This window comes from Cibotium barometz, chromosome 40 (assembly GCF_041138505.1).
Source record: "Cibotium barometz isolate CiBa-2024 chromosome 40, ASM4113850v1, whole genome shotgun sequence".
NCBI classification, from domain to species: domain Eukaryota; kingdom Viridiplantae; phylum Streptophyta; class Polypodiopsida; order Cyatheales; family Cibotiaceae; genus Cibotium; species Cibotium barometz.
In genome coordinates this window covers 2,888,698-2,904,655 of record NC_141085.1, presented here as the reverse complement: position 1 = coordinate 2,904,655, position 15,958 = coordinate 2,888,698, and the positions used below count along the sequence as shown (strand labels likewise).

Sequence of the window (15,958 nt, the reverse complement as noted above, 5' to 3'; positions counted from 1 at the left end):
CTTGCATGCATGACAAACACATTTCCAACCAAGGAATTATTTCTGATGGAAATGTTAACACTTAAAAATCCCTCAGCTTTCGTAGTTATCAAATGTACACTGCATACTTGTGCATTGGTGGGTTCAAGGTGCGGTCTATGTAAGGCTACCCATGTCTCATTTGAGATTAGGTTATGATTTGATCCCGTATATATTAGTGCAATGCTCATTGCATGGCATTGAGCCGCCATAGAGAGTTCCACCACCCTAAGTCGTGCTGGCTCAATGTTAAGTTCCTCTTCATCCAGGAGAGTCAAGGAAGCCATATTCACGTGTAACATTCTCTTCTGGAGTAATTGTTTAGCTTTGGCCTCCCTTGCCTTAGCCTCTTCTTGAGCTTGCTGAATTTTTTCCTTTGCTAGCTGTTTTTGTTGTTTTAAGAGATGTTCTTACAAGAGCATCTCTTGGGTCAGTGGTCCAAAATATTTTTTGAGTTTGCTTCCATTGACGTAACCCTCCATCTATACGCCATCAATCGTCTCAATTCTAACCGACCCTTGAGGTGTGATCTTAGACACTCGGAAGGGTCCTAGGCCTCTGTATTTGAGTTTCTTTTTCCTGTGGTGCTTCCTACACCATACATGAGGACAAGGTCCCCCGTTTCCAGTTCTTTTTGTTTCGAGTTTTTGTCGAACTAATGCTTTCTGCGTAGTTTCTCGACCATGAGTCCATGCAATGCAATTAGCCTGGTCTCATCAAGCTTCTATCTTAGACACTCGGAAGGGTCCTAGGCCTCTGTATTTGAGTTTCTTTTTCCTGGTGCTTCTTACACCATACATGAGGACAAGGTCCCCCGTTTCCAGTTCTTTTTATTTCGAGTTTTTGTCGAACCAATGCTTTCTGCGTAGTTTCTCGACCATGAGTCCATGCAATGCAATTAGCCTGGTCTCATCAAGCTTCTCTAAATTGATTAGCCTTTCAGCTAGTGCATTCTCCGTCAGACGTTCTTGCACTGTAATCCTTAAGCTCACTAGGTATTCCATAGGCACTACTGCCTCAACAACATAAGCTAGACAGAAGGGAGTGTATCTCGTCGCTACCTTATATAATGTTTGGTATGTCCATAGGACCGTTGTTAGCTTATGCTCCCAGTCCGTTCGACTTGCTTCCAAGATTTTCGTCAAGATAGTATACAAAATTTTGTTTGTACTCTCTGCTTGACCGTTAGTCTGTGGATAATAAGGTGATGATTTTCGATGGACTACTAAGAATCCACCAAGTAAATGATCAATCAACTCATTAATTAAATGTGAGCCGCAATCACTAACTAATTCTAATGGGCAGCTGAATCTCGAGCTAATTTGCTCATATAAGAATTTTATTTTTGTTCGTACATCAGCTCGCTTCTAGGCTCTGGCTTCTATCCATTTGATGAGATAGTCCATGGCCATGATCACATATCAAGCTTGTGATGGATATGCTGCTAGACTAATAGGTCCAACAAAGTCTACCTCCCATTTTTTGAAGGATTGTCTTACAATAATAGGGGTGAGCGGCATTTTGTCCCTTTGTTGTGGGATAGCAAATTGCTGCCATTCTTCGCACCTTTTGACAAATCCTATGGCATCTCTGAACAACGTAGACCCACCATAATCCTTCTTGAAGCACCTTGCGAGCCGTGATCTGTCCAGCAAAATGACCTCCTACTATCGCTGAATGAGCTTCATCCAATATTGTGTGACGAACTCATCTTCTCTCACACATCTTCTTAGGACATTGTCTTTACGCAACTTATATAGTTCCCCTGCAATTAATTGATAAGGTGCAGCAAGCCTGATAAGCCGATGTATTTTATCTTTGTTCAAGGGTGTTTCCTGCGGAAAACCATAGGCTAGATAATCAGATATCTCCTCGCTCCATTCGGATACCATGTCCAATTTGAACAAACAAGCATCTGGGAGGTTATCATCAACACCAGCAGTTGTGCTGGTTCCCCATTTTGAATTCTTGACATATCATCGGCTAACACATGTGTCCCTTTACTTATCGTAACTATAAAGTCAAATTCCAATAGTAATGGCAACCAGTGTGTGATTCTTTCCGTGGTGCAAGGCTTATTCATTAAGTATAATAAGGTTTGATGGTCCACGAAGAATACGAATTTTTTAGCCAATAGTAAACAATCCTTTTCTCTCTGTGGTGGTGTATAATTCACCTCTACATCATTCAATTGACGAACTAGCGAAGCAGACTGGATAGTCCAATTTGAACTCACCAGGCTGGGCTAGTCCGCATCCAATAGCAAAGTTTGATGCATCAATATGCACATGAAATATGAGGTCCCAATTGGGGGATCGTAGAATTGGCACACTATCCAATCCCGCTTCAATCGATCATATGCTTTCTGGCATTCCTCAGTCCATTTAAAGATAATGAGTAGGTTGTACAATGGCTTGCTAGTGATTTCAGCATAGAAAATTATAAAGCGACAGTAATACCCAACGTGGTCCATAAATCTTTGCACACCCTTGGACGGTGGGGGTAGCTCCAATATCAACTTGACCTTGCTATCTTCCATGGATATACCGTTGCTTGAGATAATGTGTCCTAATATCACACCATGTTTAACCCAAAATTGGCACTTTAAAGGATTTAAGGATATACGATATAATCGACATCGCTCGAACACTTCCTTAAGCCAAATGGTCTGCCCATCAAGAGTGTGCACACAGATCATCAATGAATACCTCCAACCACTTCTGAAAGTAGTCTTTGAAGGCTGTGCACATTAATCATTGAAATGTTGTGGGGACATTGGTAAGACCGAAGGGCATGACTTTGTATGCAAACGTCTCCCACATTGTATTGAAAGCTGTCTTATGCTGGTCTTCTGGTGCTATTGACACCTGATTGTAGCCTGAAAATCCATCCAAGAAGCTGTAAGCTTCTTCACCAGCCACTCTTTCCAAAACATGTTTCATATAGGGCAACAGATAATGGTCTCTCCTAGTAGCTGCGTTGACCTTTTTAAGATCGACACATACCCTAAGTTTCCCATTCTTTTTTGGCACTATTAGGATTGGTGACAACCAATCCGTGTGTTCTATCTCATAGATGAAATCCACAGCAATGAGTTTATCTATTTTCTCCTTTACAATTACCGTCGCATACTTAGGATTTATCTGGTATGGTTTCTACCAGTTGGTCTTGACCCTTCCATGATTGGAATCGTATGTTGCACTACCTCAAGTGGTACACCCTTCATCTCCTTGTGATTCCAGGCGAAACAATCCTTGAATTCCTTAAGGAGGGCAACGAGCTCATCTTCTTCTAAAGTCAAGTCCTTAGCAATATATATGGGTCTGGCTTCCTCCCTTGGTCTCACAATATCAACTTTCTTGACTTCTTCCAGGCCATCATATGATGTGGACAACCCATCCTCAACCCTTTTTGCCGTCAGTTGGACCACTTTCCGTTCATCCAGCAGTGTAGGTTTTGAAGTGGTCTGGTACTGAGAGCAAGTCTGGTTTATCCTCATTCTCACTTTTTGTTTTAGCCATGACTTTTCTAGCATCACGCTCAGCTTCTACCAAAGCTTTGTTCCGTTTTAGAGGCCCATCTTTCATAAGCTTAGGTGTTTCTGGCTCTTGAAGGATGACTTTCTCCTTACACGCTCAGCTTCTACCAAAGCTTTGTTCCGTTTTAGAGGCCCATCTTTCATAAGCTTAGGTGTTTCTGGCTCTTGAAGGATGACTTTCTCCTTATGTTTTCCCTCCAGTGATATCTTACTCAATTCCTCACCCCAATCCTTAGAAAACTCATCGTGTACCTTAGTGGCTTCAAGGTATCTCAGCCACTGGACATCCGTAGGTTTTCTTCATTAATAGGGCATTTCATCGGGCAATATATCGTTTCTGTTTTCGCCATCTTTTGAGGCGTTGAGCATTGGTACGACCTTGTGTTACGGTCCCTTCTATGCTAGAGGCCTCCTCTTCTGATTCTCAATGATTTGCCAATTAACCATACAAATAGAGGTCGTAGGGATAGTTCCAGATTCCACATATTGGTTCCCCCTAGGTTGCATCACATCTATGGTAGCTAGCACATGTATCCAGTTTTCATTGAAGTTCAGAGGAGGAAGTGATTCATACATTTTCGTTTCCTCTTCTTCCTTGGAATTTTCAACCATCGACTGGCATATTTGTACGGATGTGATCCGCCCCATTGTGACCGAATCATTACCGAACAATTGCCCTTTCATGGAGTGTGCTCTCCACATTCTCAGATCTATCTTTAAAATTTGTAAATCCCTACGCACATACATGTGATCTAATGCCCAATCATGCACCAATTTGGACTCCCTCATGAAGGGTCTCTCCAATATTATGTCATATGAGTCGAGTTGGCACAGGAAGTCCATTACCACAAATGTATGATGGTAGCAAAACGTAGAGTTTGAGTTTCACATTCTCCAAAAGTCCAATGGGTCTTGAAGATGTTCCGTCTGCCATTTTAACGATTAGATCTGCTCTTTTTAGATCGGGTTTTTCCCAGTTTTCCCAGCAATGTTTTGTGATGATGTTAACCCCTGCCACACCATCCAGGATAGCCAGTGCCTGCTGGTACCCACCATGATGAATCGGGATTGTAACATTTGTGTCGTCACTTTCGTAGTAAAGTCCCAATTGATTAGCTGGTAAAGTCCCAATTGATTAGCTGGTATCTTGACGACTCGGGTTTCCCTTGTGTGTTTTAGGGTCCTTTCTGCGCCAGAGGTGGCAGAACCTTCTTTGTAGTGTCGCCCTCCCCACAGCCAAAACATTGTAGCGGTCCTCTCCTAACGTTTGAGCTTATGTCCTTACCCTTTCACTGTATCGTGGTTTGAAACACAGAATTCAGGTGTAACCTCCGCCGCTTCCTCATAGTACTCTCCACTAAGTACTTCACGTACCAAATCAATATTTTTTAATGGCTCTTCAATCAATACTTGGTTGATTTTAGCCTGTGGTGGTTGTGGTGGTAGAACAGTTGGTGGCAGAGGTGAAGTGTCATGTACCCAGAACATCCCCCTAGGCAAATAGGAAGAGTTGGGTTGTCCTTCAACTACAGTGATTTGTCCAGGTGGTGTTGGTAAAGCCAATGGAGCTCTAGGTGCCGGCAGTTGTGCAGCTATTTGGAACCTTGGATATCTACACATTGAAGTGTCATGGTTCCCTAATTTTACACAGTGTGCACAATATAGTGGCCTTGCTCTTAACTGTGGACATTCGGTAGTAGTAGTGTGATTCAATCTACACGTGGAGCACCACACCAATTTCCTACTATGGGAGTAAAGATGGTTATGCCCATGCCTAGATGTTTCTCTTCGCTCCCTTATCTTTAATTTCTCTAGTATTGCGTTACTCAGCTCGTCCACAGTCATGTTTCTGACTTGTTTGCTCTGAGTTCCAATCTCTTGGTGACTCGAAACACATGAAGTCGTTGTTGCCGAAGATACTCTGACATCTTCTGTTTGTTGCGGCAATTCCAACATATTATCTTTATATTCAATTGCCAGTTTGCAACATGCATCTAGAGTGACTGGTCAGGCTAGTACCAGATAATCATGCATCTTGTGGTCTCTAACTCCTCTCCGAAAGCAAGGCAATAATTGATCGTCAGTTAACCTCTCCCGTAGTTTGCACCTTGAATTTAAGTGCTATAGTTGAGACACATAATCTCTCATCAACTCCATTTCCTTTTGTTTGATATTGTGCACCTGTGCCATAGGGCTCCATCTGTCACCACTTTTGCGAAGCTAGGTACAAACACATTCTTGAGTCGTGTGAAACTAACCTTATCCTCGGGATTGAGGGTTTGGAACCAATAATGCGCTTTCCTTTCTAAGGTCAGTGAGAAAGCATGAATCATTGTCACACCACTGAAAGGCCCGCAAGTTTCACATGTGAATTCAAAAATCTCTACATGTTGAATAGGATCCCCGTCCCCTAGAGAATTTTTGGATGAGCTTGGAAATGATGTGTGGCTTCATCTGGAGGGTCGAAATTCTAAAGCAGTGTCTAGTTCCCTAACCATTCCTCGACCCATTTATGCGGCCATATTCAACAAATCCGTCCTTGTGGATTAAGATCCATGGTTGGATCCACCCTTGGTCTTTGAGGAATTGCTCCTCCCTACCTAGACCTCGACCTCTTCTTGTGTTGGCTCTTCTAGGTATCTCCGGTCCATGGGATGATCCTGCCCACTGCACCTTGGAGTGGCTCATCATTAGTTGCCTCTGTACGCCTTCACAGAATTAAAAGTTCCATGTCCTGTAGGAACGTAGGATGATTGATCATCTTCTCGATGTCCTTTTTGGTGTACAGACGGTCCTCCACTTCACCCGCCGCTCTTGCTAGATTATCTTCATCTTCTAGGATTACAAATCCTTCCTCAACCCCGGGCTCTTCATTTATGGGTTCTAAGTTTGGAATTTCTCCCTCACTTCTTTCCATAACTATTTTCAGCCCCCTACCTCGTGATTGGAGCAGGTTTAGACCTCCCATCTCCTTTTGTTCAGCTCTCGCCCTTCGAGTATCGAGCTCTTGTTTCCTTAAGCTCAACTCTCGTAGAGCTGTCATTCCACCTCGATCCTTTTTAGATCTAACTCTACTTCCTCCGAGGCTGGGAAGAATACTTGACATGTCTTGGCCGCACTTTCCATGTCCCGTCTCATTCAGAGATGCCGGTGTTCGACAGCCTTGAATTTGACGTTTGGATGGGTACTTCTTGCCTTGGACCAAGTCCAACGCTAGTTGACGGACCCATGCCCACCGCAGATTGCGCTTCTTCGTCTCATGAGATTGGTTTAGAGACCAAAAAATTCTCGGGCGATATCAATGATACCACTGAATCTAGTTGGGGAGGATGGTTTCTCCTCTTCCCCAAACCCAAAGTACCTCAGCCCTTCTTCCATGGATTCTTCACTACTAGTTTCAACGGTGGTCAGATTTCTTAAGACAGTCAAGTGAGTGCTTACTGAGTGGCATGAACCCACTCTTTTTTTATAGGAAGATCTTGGGTGATTTAATGCACTATTGTTAGGTGTAAGATCATCTCCGATGAGCTTTCCAGACCTTAAGTGCATGTATGTATGATTTGATAAGCTATTTTGCTATCCTCATTAAGTTTTGATCAGATTCTGTCGACCTATTTCTGAGGCCGTGAGATTCCAAAGAACAGTTCATGGCGTGAAGTGTCAGAAAACAATTCACGTCGTGAACGATTTTTTACACTTTCACGTATTTAAATTTTTTTCCTCTTGGAATCAAAATTCCACGTTATCTTGTTATGGGTGTCAATTCAAGACCTCCTTAGCCTTAACAACCTCACTATACCAAGCTCGTGAGTTGGATTTGATTAAGGCATGAGATTACAGAAAAAGTTCACTCCATCGAAGAGATAAGGTTTCACGCCGTGAACAAAAAATGGTTCACGCCGTGAAGGTTCAAAAAATGGTTCACGTCATGAACAATTTGGTTCACGCCATGAAGAGTTTTGACATAGTTCACGTCGTGAACGATTTTCTACACGTTCACGATTCTTAATTTTGTCAGACCTCGTGACGTCAGAGGTGTCAGGATAAGGCTACCTATTTTTGACAAGGTAATCCTGTAAATTGCGACGTTAATTATTACATGACCTTTTTGCCAAGTACAAGATTTCAACAAATTTTACAAATTCTTTAAATAAGTTAACAAGGTAATACATCAACCTTAGAAGAAGAATTAAATGAAAAACTGAAATGAGAAAATATTTATGCACAAGACAAAAGCATTGGGTCCAATCTGTCCCCCCCATATGTAAGACCCGCGGTCTCACATATGAGTATTTCAATTATTTATTAAGGTATGAAGTAATTTGATATAATCATACATCTTTTCATTAGGGCATAATCATCATCTTCTCATTAGAGGAGAAAAGAGAACATAGAAAGAAAAGAGAGCTTCATCCAAGGAACCTGTAATTCTTACAAACCATGTTCTCTCTCTCTCTCTCTCTCTCTCTCTCTCTCTCTCTCTCTCTCTCATGAAATAATTAAGCCATATAAGAAAAATAATAAGAGAACTAATACTCCCTGTAGACGTTTACATGTCTCAGCCTATCTTGGCTCCCTGTATACAAGTACAGGCCTGCAACTTACAGTCGTTGTAGCTCTCTAGTTTTTCGTTAGAATATAGTTAAGTTCGTCCTTAAAATTACGAGAATAGGCCTGGTCTATAACTCCCACATGGGCCGTTTCGCTAAATTCAACCGTATGCAAAAATCGACCTACTTTTTTAGGAATCTTTATCATAAATATGCTATTTTTATCAAAAAATTATTTTCTTTACATTTCTCATTTAGAGATATTCATGTACTCTCATCTCTAACTATAATTTTTATTGAATAAATAATTAAATTCTCAAGAAAGTTCACTCACATAACAATCCTCCCGGTTAAGAAAGCAACTGCCTCGGTTGCGTAGCTGCATAAATATAATTAAATTCTCAAGAAAGTTCACTCACATAACAGTCCTCCCGGTTAAGCTACGCAACTGTCCTCAGTTGCATAGCTTGCAAAACCTGGCCTAGAAATTTGACAAAAGAAAAGTCCAACAAACCACCAGGGTTGTACACATGGTACATTAGATCATACATTACCAATAAAATGTGTTTAGCAAGTTCTACCAATACCATCAATAACAAAGTATGCATGTTGTTAAATATATTTCTTTTTTTCTTCAAAAAAATAATAACAGTTGATAAGAAGCATACCCGTCATACCAAAAGCTCGATATTGTTGTTAAGATATCAACCATCTCGATCCATTGTCTTATATTCATGCCATATTCACCCTGGCTAATGAGTAATACATGCTCATACTCTCTCCAACTATACTAGTTGTCCACCATCACACAATGTTAGTAGTTCACAACTATTAACACCGATAACAATCACGAGTACTAACCCGTACTCAAGTCCAGTTTTCTCTAAGTCATGGGTATCCCCAATGACCCAAGAGAGTGATCAAACACATCAGATCAGTGCCTCTTTCTCGAGAAAACAACTGTCGTCCAGTGTGGCTGAGAAAAGTCTTCTCGATAATTACTCACACCATGTCACCACTACCATCACGTCCCAGCCATTCCGGCTTACGAGCACAAAGCCTGTCAATCTCACCAACCTACACAAGGTTTTCCATTCAAACATACTATAAGTTAGCAACACATGCTAAAAGTCCATGAGACAGCACATAAGTAATAAATCCAATACTGAGTTCCAGCTATCCCTAATTTTATATGTCCTACACATGGAATATTCAGAATCACCCAAGTGCCATGCTATAAACATAGTGGTAATTAGGCATCCCCGATTAACCATAGAAAGATGGATGGACAAACCGTGACATCCCTCCTGTCTGGGATAGCAACTGTTCTCAATTGCAACTGTTCTCAACTGTTGTCCAGTGTGGCTGAGAAAAGTCTTCTCGATAATTACTCACACCATGTCACCACTACCATCACGTCCCAGCCATTCCGGCTTACGAGCACAAAGCCTGTCAATCTCACCAACCTACACAAGGTTTTCCATTCAAACATACTATAAGTTAGCAACACATGCTAAAAGTCCATGAGACAGCACATAAGTAATAAATCCAATACTGAGTTCCAGCTATCCCTAATTTTATATGTCCTACACATGGAATATTCAGAATCACCCAAGTGCCATGCTATAAACATAGTGGTAATTAGGCATCCCCGATTAACCATAGAAAGATGGATGGACAAACCGTGACATCCCTCCTGTCTGGGATAGCAACTGTTCTCAATTGCATCATATCAACTGGCACGTGTTTGAAAGTAAGATTGGGTGAGGTTAGGATAGGTGAGACAAAACCATTCAAGTATCCATTTAAGAATTGACAAATATAGTATAATTGTTCTCCATTGTTGTGGTGTGATTGAAATTATCTGTCAAAACAACTTAACACTCCAAGAGATGTGAATCGTTATGGTTTCTATGAATAAGCAATATAAAATTCTTGAACATAATTCGTGAGAAACTTAACATTATAACAATGAAAGATAAATTGATTATGGATACAAGATAATAGATACTAACCTTGAGTGTTGAAAAGTTATTTGAGAGGATGTGAGATTATAAATAAACAATAGATAGAAATGACTTTTCAATACATTGAAAGTTTAAATACAAATATAAATATGAATGACTAGCAACAATTCTAACAATCTTGATGAATAAAATAAAAACTTGAATTTAACTATTTAATATCTCACTCTTATGAATGAAAAATAACAAAAGTTCAAGACATAAAAGAAAGATATGTCAAATTAAGCAAAACAAAATACAAAATGTAAGGCATAATTTCAATGACGCTTGTATAAATAACTTTATAAGATATTTATAACAAGAATCTGTCAAATTTGAGGAAAGCAATCCTTAGGTTTGAAATGGCTCAAATCAACTAGTCTAAATATATGTGCTTACCTTAATGTCAAAGAAGATAATGATGAAAAGATTAATTCCTATTTGAAGTTAAAATAAACTTGAATAATAAATATGAAACTTGACAATCATAAGATTGAGTTAAGAGTAGAAAGGTAGCACCTTACATAGATTCAATTACAATGATGTTCTGCAAAATAGTTAAAAAAAAACTATAGTCCAATTATTAATAGATTAGTCCATTACCCACATCTTTGATTTTCTTTCTCTAAGTATATGAAAAGATCTTGTACTTAGCCTTTAGCTATGATACTACTATTACAAGACCTTTTCTTCAAGTACAAGATTTTAATAAATTTTACAAATTACTTTAAATAAGTTAATTATAAGTCAATACATCAACCTTAGAAGAAGAATTAAATGAAAAACTTAAACGAAAAAATATTTATGAACACAAGACCAAAACATTGGATCCAATCTGCCCTCCTATATGTAAGACCCGCGATCTCACATATGAATATTTCAATAATTTATTAAGGTATGAAGTAATCTAATACAATCATACATCTTCTCATCAGAGGAGAAAAGAGAACATAGAAAGAAAAGAGAGCTTCATCTCAAAGAACCGGCAATTCTTACAAACCATGTTTAATCTCTCTCTCTCTCTCTCTCTCTCTCTCTCTCTCTCTCATGAAATAATTAAACCATATAAGGAAAACAATAAGAGAACTAATAGTCCTTGTAGACATTTGCATGTCTCAGCTTGTCTTGGCTCCCTGTATACGAGTACAAACCTGTAACTGTTGTAGCTCTCTGATTTTTCGTTAGAATATAGTCAAGTTGGTACTTAAAATTATGGAAATAAGTCTGGTCTACAACTTAGCGCGGACTGTTTCACCATATGAAAAATGGACCTACTTTTTGGAGATCTTTATCGTAAATATACGCTTTTTATCATAAATTTATTTTCTTTATATTTCTCTAATTGTTTAGAGATATTTATATACTCTCATCTCTAACTATAATTTTTATTAAATAAATATAATTAAATTCTCAAGAAAGTTTACTCACATAACATTAATCGCGACGCTGATGTCAAGAGTGGTTCACGACGTGAACATTTTCCTGCAGTTTCACATGAGAACTTCCTGCGCCAACTAACGTGATTCTGGGTGCAAAATACTTATCCAATAGTTTCCAAAATGATTATGCCACGTCTAAAGAGTGAAATACAAGTTCAAGCCACAATCAATGACTCATTTTTTCGGTTTTGTGAATTTTTAAAAAGAAAAAAAGTAGAACATCAACCTGCTCTTTCACGTTGATGATTCCAATGATGCAAATATTTAAATTAACTAGAAAAAACAGTGAAGCTCTATTCTAAGACCACTCCACCACACACATACACAACAAACACAACAAATTCATAATTTTACTTCCACACAAATCTTATCCATTTATTTCTATACAATGTATTACCAGAATGCAAAGATAATCATGAATCTTATTATGCAATAGGAGCTGAAACTCCTAAGAAAGAAACAAAGGTGTTTCCCCAACAACGACGCCAAAAATGTTATGGACTACCACACCTCCAAGAGAAAACTCAACGCATTCACCTAAAGGAAGAGCAATAGAACACAAATGTCGTAAGACACTTACCAATGCTTCGAACTCGAGTCTCTTGAGGTCTCCTAGCTCACTTGTTAAGCTCCAAATCTCCAAGCTCCACCTCCACGCTAACACCGTGGAGTCGCGCGATCACGTCGTCGCATAAGGCAATCACTCTCTCACTCTCCCACACAAGCATAAATCATACAAGCATAAAAGAGACACAAATGCTAGAATACTCTCTCAATCTCTCAAGACACAAGGAAGAGCTCTCAATAGCACACAGGGAAATTGTGTCTTTTCATTATGAAAAAATGTCTTATATACAATTGGCTCTTATTCACACTTGGGCGTCCAAAACTTACTTAACTAAGACCTTGGGTGACCAATATCTCATAATGTCTAATTTTTATAGTGCTTTTTCACGACACTTATTAATGTCTTCAATTGAAGAAGCATACTTGTTAATCCAAAATGAGATTAACATAAGCTTAAGATCGTATACTGCCAAAACTTGCATCTCTTATTGTTGTGGTCTTTTGTCTTCATAAACCTTGTTGTCTATTACAAACAAAGCTAGGAATGTGGAAAGTCCTAATCTTTGATTAGACAATTGTGTTCGTACTTCTGAAATACTTAGTCAAAATCGACAATCGTTAAACACATGACCGACTCTGCGCTCTATACATAAAGATTGAAACCGCCCTTAGATACCGATATTAGGATCTTAGGTGTATAGTCAATTAGAAAGTTGAGAAATTGACTTACGCACAAAGTGATGAGTTAAAGGCGCTTCTAGCAAGTCTCTAGTCCACAATTCACTTTAGTTCTTTTATTCCTTGTCAAGCAGTATTAGCCTTGCCACATTTGCAATGCTAGTAGCCCCTAGGTGGTAATCTAATGGTTACACTTACCCACACACCACTAGAGCTTCCCATTACAAAGGTTAAACCCATTCTTGTGTGCATCCAGAAGCTTTTGACATGCCTTAAATCTTTTGACTTTGCCTTCACTTCCTATCATATGATAAAGGCCACTCAATCACAGTAACATTCTAGATTTGCCTTCCCATCTTCGTCATAGGCCCAACTTAATCAATGAGGTTGTGACCAAGTTGACAGCCTGATGCCCAAACCCTTCGAAAAACAAACTTGTTCCCGATCTCGTAATAGATATAGCATCTCCAACAATGGTGCTCCATTATTTTCCAACCTTGCCAACTTTTTATAATCCACATTGTATGAGCTTCTTATGACTTGCTTCCCACAAATTCCTCACGTTTCATGTTCTAATTTCAACCTTTGATTTGACTAATAGCAATCCTCAAAGCATGTGACACGTCACTTTGCAACGATGAATCCATCTACAGTAATATGCTGGAAACACACATTAATATGTTAAAAATAATCATTGTAGAAACCCAGCCTTGTAGTGAGATACTATGGCTCAATCTGCATTCAAAAGATGTGTAATCCACATTCACAGGACATGGATCCAAATGGTTCATGTTTAGTAAGGAGGCATCAATACTTATATACTTGCAAGCCATATGGATGATGTCAATGCAATCTTTGAGATAGGCAGAGTGCAAATACTGAGATCGTATCAAGACAGATCAGGTGGTCATCGAGAGCCTGCAATCAACCTTGAGCAATCGGGTGACATGTTCAGCTAGGCTAATGTAGTGAGTGATTGACTGTTTGCTCCAAATAGGTCTAGAAAGCATAGTATTTTGCAACTTCTCAACCTTCGCCCATCCCTTTCTATGTAGACCAAGTCACAAAGGGTTCCACATACATGGCTGTCAAAATTAAGCTCGAAAACATTGCATCTTGAGACGTGCCAGGAAAGAACAGCCCTTGCCTTTTTTGGCAAACGTTCTGAGAGACATGGCGCAGCTCCCATGCAGTGTTCATAGAAAACCTGCAAACTGTATATAATTGGACCTGCAACATTTTCATTTTCACTAGTAAATTTCATTTTTTCAATTCTAAAAATTCACAAAACTGAAGGTATCTTAGTTATATTTTGGCTCAAGATTCTGCAAATTGTCAAGAAAAATCTCCTAAATTTCAAGGCTGTTAAGTTTCGTGACTTGATATGAAATATGTTTTCAGTGAACGCTGCAGCTTGAGGTATGGAAGATCCTCACTTTGGTTTGATTCTAATCCTTTTCGGTTATTGCTTGTGTGATTAAGAAATTAGCCCACCTTTCTTTCTCAATAAGCTTGTTCACCAAAGCAGAATACCCCTGAACACTCAACCCACACTGAACATTCCCAGAAGTACAGCTCAATGTCTTTTGCTTTCCTTCTTTGGAACATTGTCCTCCTCGAAAATCGTACAGCTTCTAATTAATGGACCAAAAGTATGATGCCATATAATGATAGACAAAACAAAGATATTAGCAGCAAAAAAAGTGATGCTTGCCAGCCATAGCTGGAAGAACACATTTTTGCTTTGGAACTCCAAAGCATAAGCCCACATTAACCAATGCAATTGTGCAGCAGTCCATAGTAGCATACACGATATCCCTCTCCATTGTAATGTCAGCGTTGTCCATGGCAAAATGAGAGGAAAGAGGCAGAAAAACCAAACAAAATATTGTGCTGTGATGACCTGCATGAAAATGCCAAAAGAAACGTTAACAGTCGTGAATCAAAGGTGTTTGGAACTGCAATGTTCCTTGCATGAGATCCAAAAGTGAAGATGCAGACCTTATTAAAGGCCACAAAAGCCACTGTTTGTATGAAAAAGCAGAATGGGACATCTTTGGCATAGTATGCTGTCAGCACACTCTGCACCAAAAACTGTGGCACAAATGAGAGGAGCCTTTCTACAAAAGTAAAACTGTAGCCATGGTGCAGATATATGTGATAAAAATAGATGGAGAAGTTATGCCGGGGATCAGTTCGAGTCAGGTGATAAAGCAGAGCCTCATGTAGGAATTGGTCCCCATAAAGCCAATAAGAAAAACCTGTTAGGAGGAAAAACACACCTCCAGAAACAACCCCAAAAAGTATCCTGTTTCTGTTCAGAAGGTTCACCAACAGTTGAAAGCAATTGAGGTGGTCTTTTTTAACTGTGTTAGTATCATCAAACTTTGGTCTCACCGAGTCAGCATCAAGTGCTTTAGCTGATGTGACCTTTCTGGAGTACCTGCTGTCAAGAGCAACCAATATAGCCATGACATAAATGATTGGGTAAATTCTGAAATGCACTGCCACACCATACCAGACAGCAGCTTCAACAACATGGCCTGCACCAAGGCAAATGACAATCATTAACATGCACAAACACAAGAAACACATTTGTACAACTATATCCTACGACCATCAGGTTACTATCTAGACGTTATCAAAAACTTGTATTCATCATTACAAGTAGCAAGTCAGGAATCATGCAAAATGTGACTTGTCCTGAACATTTCCACACAAGCATGCTTATGCTTCTTAGATTCTAGAAAGTCATCTCTTGGGTATGCTTCTCAAACCATGTTAGTATATGTCTCGATAAAAGATGCACATACACACGCACATGAAGATACAAGAGCATATCACAAGCATGTGTGCATGCACAGTCAAGGTTGAGCTGAGTACCTGTAAGAAGGCCAAAAATTACCCTCAATATTATGCAGCAAACTATTGCTTCACAATTTCCGCGTGTGGCAATTGTGAAAGTGAACGGGTTGAAAAGCCATAAAGCTGTGCATATCATATTCATATTTCCATGAATGCCTTGCAAACCTAGAATCTGGTGAATCAAATTCCCAGCGAGCAGATCTGTGAAAAAAAATGTAAGTGTTAGGGTAATGTGCCCAACTTAATTAGCTAATTTAAAAAGCTCAAATCTGTGATTCTAGACCCATGAACCATCCAAGC

General features: G+C 39.4%; 1 protein-coding gene across 5 annotated transcripts in view; it reads right to left on the bottom strand.

The window, feature by feature from the left end:
* Window positions 1–13,466: 13,466 nt before the first annotated feature.
* Window positions 13,467–15,958, bottom strand: part of PNT1 (mannosyltransferase family protein) — a 79,310-nt gene continuing 76,818 nt past the window's right edge. For 3 of the 5 annotated variants that reach the window (XM_086779089.1, XM_086779092.1, XM_086779091.1), the window contains exons 3-5: window positions 15,677–15,859; window positions 14,795–15,336; window positions 13,467–14,696 (exon numbers count right to left, since the gene is read on the bottom strand). In XM_086779089.1, coding sequence (XP_086635215.1) covers window positions 14,370–14,696; window positions 14,795–15,336; window positions 15,677–15,859 — 1,052 coding nt within the window. In that variant the 3' untranslated portion in view covers window positions 13,467–14,369. The remainder of the gene's footprint in view (window positions 14,697–14,794; window positions 15,337–15,676; window positions 15,860–15,958) is intronic. The other 2 variants (XM_086779093.1, XM_086779094.1) reach the window with 2 other exon arrangements.